At 45.7% G+C, this 6,512-nt stretch overlaps 2 protein-coding genes across 3 annotated transcripts in view; both read right to left on the minus strand.

Annotated features, from left to right (window-relative positions):
- LOC131258941 (vacuolar protein sorting-associated protein 37B) overlaps positions 1-6,512 on the minus strand; it is a 492,072-nt gene that overhangs the window by 148,005 nt on the left and 337,555 nt on the right. The gene's annotated exons all lie outside the window — the stretch shown is intronic.
- Positions 841-4,667, minus strand: LOC131258920 (DNA repair endonuclease XPF). 2 transcript variants are annotated; one of them, XM_058260320.1, is made up of 7 exons: positions 4,436-4,667; positions 3,600-4,361; positions 3,383-3,537; positions 3,037-3,326; positions 2,269-2,868; positions 1,878-2,099; positions 841-1,799 (listed from the first exon to the last, which is right to left on the minus strand). In XM_058260320.1, exons 1-7 carry the CDS (start codon positions 4,654-4,656, stop codon positions 1,098-1,100), a joined length of 2,952 nt encoding a protein of 983 aa, XP_058116303.1. In that variant the 5' UTR covers positions 4,657-4,667; the 3' UTR covers positions 841-1,097. The 2 variants fall into 2 exon arrangements, with proteins under 2 accessions (XP_058116303.1, XP_058116302.1); XM_058260319.1 differs by having other exon boundaries at positions 2,269-3,326.

The raw sequence follows: 6,512 nt of genomic DNA on the forward strand, positions 1-6,512 counted from the left end.
GACCCGTCCCAACAAGGAGCCGGCTAGAGGGGAACTACTAGCGAAAACTCCCGTTTGCCGGAGGGGAAAAACCCTTCGATAATCATATGTGAATTGTTTTTGGATAAACAAATTCACTACTTGCCCCATCTTTCCTGTTCCGGAAGTCGTACTGTTTGCCACTGATTTGGCCTTTTGTGCAAGAATACCCCGGCGCTTCGACTCGCAGTAGAAACCTCTAGACAGAGCCACACACACAAACACACAGAGAAAACGTGTGCTGCCTGGTGTGAAAATTAATCCAAACGTCAACGGCCTGCAAACGCAAGGGTGGTGGAATTTCAGCTCGGGTCGAAATTTCCCTTCATTTTATGCGAAGGTTCACGGGAATTCCCTTGCGACGATGCTCCCGCCATCATCTCTTCGGTCGTCCAGAGCGGAAACCGAGCAGGGAAATAGACTGTGGGGGATACAATTTGGTTCAATTTTCCCATTTCCTGCCGTGCGGTGCCCTCTTTTTAATAGAACACCCAGTCCGTCCTGGGGTAAAATCAACCCCCGGATTGCTGCGCATCATTATCCATCGCAGCATTCCGGTGCCCCCTTGGAGAGGCGCAGCGGATGGGAAGAAAATGAGCCCTGGAGCCGAAGCGGTGCAAAAACCGGAAGGAACATTTCTTTAGCTCCGGAGAAACATTTCATGTAATCGATAACCCTGGCGGGTGGAATAAAAAGGAAGAAGAGGACATGAACACCCGGAGTTAAAAATACAATAATCCTATTTTTATTCCCTACTACTCGGTCATTCAGTCAGTCTTACTATCTTGATTATTCAGTCTCTTACGACCAGACGGCATTGAAAACAATCTATATCAGACATCTAATCGCACCATTGCGATCTTTGGCACTGGTTACGACATAAAGGTACCATCACATGATGAGCCACTTAGCATTAAATCGAAACAAAGTGATTAAGATGAAGAAATGAAAATAACAAATGTATTTAATACTTACAGACAAATGAAACGATTAAACGGAAAAGATATCAGACACACTAAGGAACCCCCTGAGGACAGCTAATCCTTTCTCATTCATCTACATGCGCCAGCCCTTCGTATTCACATCTTCCGTCCACCTCGGCGAAACTTCGCCGAGTACGGTTTATCGTTCGCATCCGGTTGGGCCGGTTTGTGTACCACATGCAGTATTTCCCACAGCTGTTTCGCGAGCGCCTGGCCGCCTAGCAGCTCCTCCAGCTCGGCTTCCGACTTTTGCGTCAATTCCCGCAAATTCTGACACCGTCGCATAATCTTGCCAACGTTCCGCGCCGTGATGCCAGGCAGCTTCGTTAGAAATTCCTGCACATCGACGTTCAGCAGTAGCCCCGTGTCGGCCGCCATGTCCTGCTCGTCGCCGGCCGTTTCGTCCGAGCCTAACCGCACGGCCACCTCCGGATCCGGTTCCGCTTTGCCCTGTTTCAGCTCCTCGAACAGTTGCGCCGTCGAGTACGGGCTGGGCGACCAGACGAGCCGCAGTTTGGGAAAGTGTATCGTTAGCAGTTGCAGCTTAGCCATGATGTCTTCGTTGTATGAACCGGCCGACGAGGAAGATCCACCACCACCACTGCCCGATACCATGAAATAGCGCTGAAAGTGGAACGGCTTGTTCTGGTCGAACTCGATCAGCAGGATCGGCTTAGCGTAGTAGCGTGTCATTTGTACGCACTGATTGTACAACCTGCCCGAGTTTAGCGAACCGATCAGATCGGAGATAGACTTACGTTCTACGCAGATTTCCGGTGTAATAATGTAGTCTCCAATCTGGCGGGAAGAAGAAAAAAGATGAAACCCATGAAAAATAGAAGCTACTTTTGGATTTTTGTTTCTTGAATATCTTACCGTAATGGTTAAAGGAACGACGTCGATGCCCCTCCGGTGGATAAGACATGGTAGATCGGAGCGAAACTCTCGCATATCAACGATCACACGGGGTGTCACAATTTCACCCGTGTCTTTCGCCTCCTGCCCTCCGGCTTGTCTGCTCGAGAGTTCCTGTTTCTTCTGCAGCATCAAAATTGTATCTTCTGATTTTCCATCCTGATATTCGGGTACAACCATCGTCTGGGATAGAAATGGAAAAGTATAAACATTAGGAAGTGATAAATAAATAATCAAAATTATAAGATGAAGAATTAAGCTTGTTAAAATTTGCAATTGTAATTTCCAATGTCATACTGTCTCAAGTGTTATTACATTGTCCATAGCAACAGTCGCATACGACCTGACTTACCCTCTTTGTTTCGATGAGCAATTCAAAGGCCTGCTTTTCGCGCCGTAATGACGTGAGGTAAGACTGTTCTTCGACCGTCTTCGAGTGGATGATGGCGTACACCCGAACGCGGGCCATTTCTTTGCGCTGCTGGCGCGCCTCGTACACCTCGATCTGCCGGATGGCGGTCACATTCGTGTGGTACATCACGATATATCGCGGGTGGATCTGCTCAAGCGTGCGATCCAACGATCCGAGCCCATTGCTTTCGCTACGGAACGTTTGGATGAACACCAGTGGCCGCTGGCAGTCCTTCACTACCGTCGTTATGTCCATGTTTTCCATCTCGGTGAACGGCTCAAATACTCCACTCTCCAACACACTCACATCCAATTCGGATGCCTTGTCCAGTGCATCCTCCGGCATCTTCTGCGACATCGTGAGGACATACGAATCGCGAAAGTATCTCTGATAATCGGCCTCCTCCTCTTTTCGGGCGGCCGCCGTTGCCGCCAATTCCTTCTCCATGTCCGACTTTTTTGCTTCCTCCCTGTCCCCTTCCGGGCCTAGCTCTTCCTCTTCCTTTTCTTTGCGTTTGCGTGCTTCTTCCGCTTCCGCCACCTCAAGTCGTTTTTTGGCGATTCTCTCCCGTAAGAAACCACCCTTTGCCGTGGTTCCGCTATCCTTACTGGTTCCAGCAACGTCCGCTGGCGGTCCCATATGGGTTGCTTTGACGGGAGGTTTTGTCACTGGCTCAAACTCCCGGATTTGAAAACTAGCCATATCTACCTCGTCGGGGATGTGCTTGAAATTTTCCGACAGTTTCGCCACCGAAATGTCGTTCTTTAACGCCTGATAGAATAGGTAGCGCTGTGGTCCTTGCGTTAAAAACTGACTCAACTGATAGCAGGCACGTGGATCCTGGCAGAGGATCAGTATTTTCACCTGCTGCTGGAGAAACTTTTGGCGTTCCTCTTTTTTGCGAATCTTTTTTCCCGCTTCCTTTATTTCGTTCGGGATGTCGACACGCAGCACATCCGAGAGGGCTTTCCATTTTGGGCACAGCTCAGGTTCAAACTCTAAAATGGTAATTATCAAGATAAATCGACAAGTGGACAATGATATGTTTTTATACCATTTTCTCGGTTGTAGACCCGTTCTTTAGCCAGAGTGAATACTTTTTCTGCCGCATCCAAAATAGTCCACCCGGAATTGTTTAGCGCATATTCGGTCGTCCGGTAGCGCTTAAGCAAGGCGTAAAATGATACGGAGTCTCCATACAGGCAAGATCTAAAATAATGCATCCCCTTCAAGCAAAGCAGGCCTTTATCCAACGCTAGTCCCATACTTACATCATTAGGCTACGAAGCACCTTCAAATCGGCCACAATTAGCTTGGTTTGCGAGCTCAACTGGTGCCAAATGGTGTCCAGCTGTGCCTGCAAGATTTTGTGGAACTTTTTCGTCACACAATTTTCGACCGTCACCTCCTGGAGCTCGACGAACCGGTTCAAACTCTTGATACTCTTCACCAGGTAGTTCATCAAGTCGAGCAGATGTGTCTGCAGCAGAATCATGTTCTGCGTCATCGGTATTTGGATCTCCACAGCTGCCGGCTCGAACGGTTTCAGAGACCGTTGGATGGTCATGTGAAACCGGGGCCAGATGAAAAGTTCCTTCACGAACAGATTGCGCATCACTTTCTCCACGTGCCCATACCCGTACGTAAACGCTTCGACATTGCGGGAAAAGGCCTTCACGAAGCCAACCTTGTTCCGCTGGCGGTACAGTCGGAGGGCGAACGCTTCCTGGCACGATTCGATGATTTCGTGCGCCCGCACCACAAACACCCCGGTGATCAGCTCGATCGGAATTCGGTTCTTCAACAGGTCCACCACCAGGATTCTAGTGCTGATAAATTGTATGCCACCCTGAAGATATGTCCGCTCTCGCTCCGTTGACAGCTTGGCCGATTCGTGGATGTGCTCCGTCTGTTCGAGGTTAGTTTTGTAGTACTGCTCCTCGCTTTCCGAACAATTGACCACTAGAACGAGCGTGGAATTGTCGCAGAATATCTTCAGCAAATTTAGCATCACGCGTTCGTAGCTAATGCCTCTACAACATAAAAAGTGCAGTTTAGCAACTTTTACTAGAAACGAACAGATTGGTATTTGCTCTTTTTCGCTCACTTTGCACAAACTACCAGCGCATCCGTGAGCAATAGATCCAAGAACATCTGCTTTTCGTACTCCAGCAATGGGACACCTTCCGTAGCGAGAAACTCCTCAGCATCCACCAGTTGAGTTAGAGTTGCATCTTCCTTGCCTGCCTCAGCTTTATTCGCTTCGTTTTCGGCTTGGTCGGCTGAACAAGCAAGTGCTGCATCCAAATCGTCGTCCTCAAGGCTCATGTTTTGGGCGAAATTTTTATTTCTTCCCGCAAACTACATTCACACAGAGCCGGCAAGAAAGCCGGTAATTTGGTTTGCCAAACAAACCAGCAATTTGTTTACATTTTGACAGAAACGTCAAACCCCTCCACAGGAGGACAAGGAAATTTGACACAATTCAAAATAAAGACCGGAAAAAGGGAATTTGTTAATAACTTTTTAATTCGATTTGCACATCCAATGTTCTTTATGAAACCAACAACTTACAGAACAAAGTTTTTCCCGTACTACCTAGCTTTGGATAAAATAAATTGTATAAGAAAACATTCCGGTTATTTGAGCGCCATCTACACCTCAGTTATGAACTACATGAACGACATAAACGATCAGTTAACTTTTGAATAAAACACCGTTTCCATTAACGTTGGAATTCCTTTCAAAGGTTAGTGTTTTCTTTCCTCATCGAAGAAAAAACCATAATCTAACATACTTTTTCTGATGTATTTCAAAGGACAGTATCGTGTACAGTTTTACTTATTCATGTAACGTTTATCTTAACGAATACAGTTCCGCTCGTTTCCTTCCTTTCATATTCATTTAGAATGGCTCAGTAGCATTAAACCATCTACGTGCTTTGGAGTTTTAATATTATCCCACGGAACACACACGCTTGTTCGCCACACCAAAGTAGAAAATTATTTTATTACACATCTTCAAACTCTCTTTATTTCATTCCGCATCGCCTCATAATTAGTACTTTAACTAGATCATTCTAGCGCAAGACCCACGTCTCGCCTAGTACGTACAACCCCCACGGTCCGATATAGCTCATCGTTGTGTTGTGCATTGTTCGTAAATCCTGGATTTCGTGGTGCTCCCATTGTATATTGTGTAAAGTTAGTAACTCTAGGGGACGAGTACGGGAAAGTACTACAACGGTAGTTACATGATTTATTCGAATTTCCATCCATATCCCATAATACACACACGCCATGTGCCTCTGCTGAACTACACCACCTTCATTGCCGAATCACGATTAGTAGAAGTTCGTTTACACAGTTGATGCTTACAAATCTATTAATACTCATTTCTTGACGCTAGAATAAAGGAGACAGAAAACCGGTTTCCTACACCCAGCGCTAATATCCCAATCACGGGAAAATAATATATTATTTCGTTCAAACTCATAAGGAGATAAAAACACGACCAAACCAAACGGTTCGAAAGATAGCAAGTTTTCATCAGGATGGCGTCATTTCGTCCCTGTTCCTAACCACACATCTTTTGAAATCTACAACTCTACATGAATGGTCGACCACTTGGAAACAATATTGCTTTATAATTATTAAACTTTGTAATGATCGTCATGTCCGGAGAAAATAGGACTGTGAAACGTGCCAATGCCATGATAACCAGGTAACATATTAGCACTGAGGACACGTTGCTACTTTTGCGCCGTTTTACTCTGAAAGATATTATTATCATGCCCGGAACATAACGCTAGCAATTCCACTTGTCCCACACCGTCGTCTACGCTAGGAACCACCGAACTGCAATTTAAAATATACGAAAATAATTTTTAAGGTATACCACACCGCGAAAGAACGAAAAACCTACTGCTACATGTGTGCAATTCTATTGAACTAATAAAAATTACTTTTATTTACACAAATATCTAAGGAGTGAACAAAATATGTCTGGCAAAATTTAAAAGAACACACTAATATTTCTGACCAGTAGTTTCGTTCATGGTCTCAGTTTATTTTCTCGGTAGCTAGCGAATTGACCGATAGTATTACAACACTGCTGTAAACTTTACATTCCGTTACGCACCATGCACTACAATAGTACAAGGTACAGCATTCATCTTCCGATGT

Source organism: Anopheles coustani, chromosome 3 (genome assembly GCF_943734705.1).
Source record: "Anopheles coustani chromosome 3, idAnoCousDA_361_x.2, whole genome shotgun sequence".
Taxonomy (NCBI): Eukaryota; Metazoa; Arthropoda; class Insecta; order Diptera; family Culicidae; genus Anopheles; species Anopheles coustani.

Coding starts and splice junctions, on each gene's coding strand:
- LOC131258920 (XM_058260319.1), bottom strand. CDS start 4,656: ATGAGCCTTGAGGACGACGATTTGGATGCAGCACTTGCTTGTTCAGCC. Junction 3,538..3,599: donor GTGCTTCGTAGCCTAATGAT/GTAAGTATGGGA, acceptor GCATTATTTTAG/ATCTTGCCTGTATGGAGACT. Junction 3,327..3,382: donor GGTCTACAACCGAGAAAATG/GTATAAAAACAT, acceptor TTACCATTTTAG/AGTTTGAACCTGAGCTGTGC.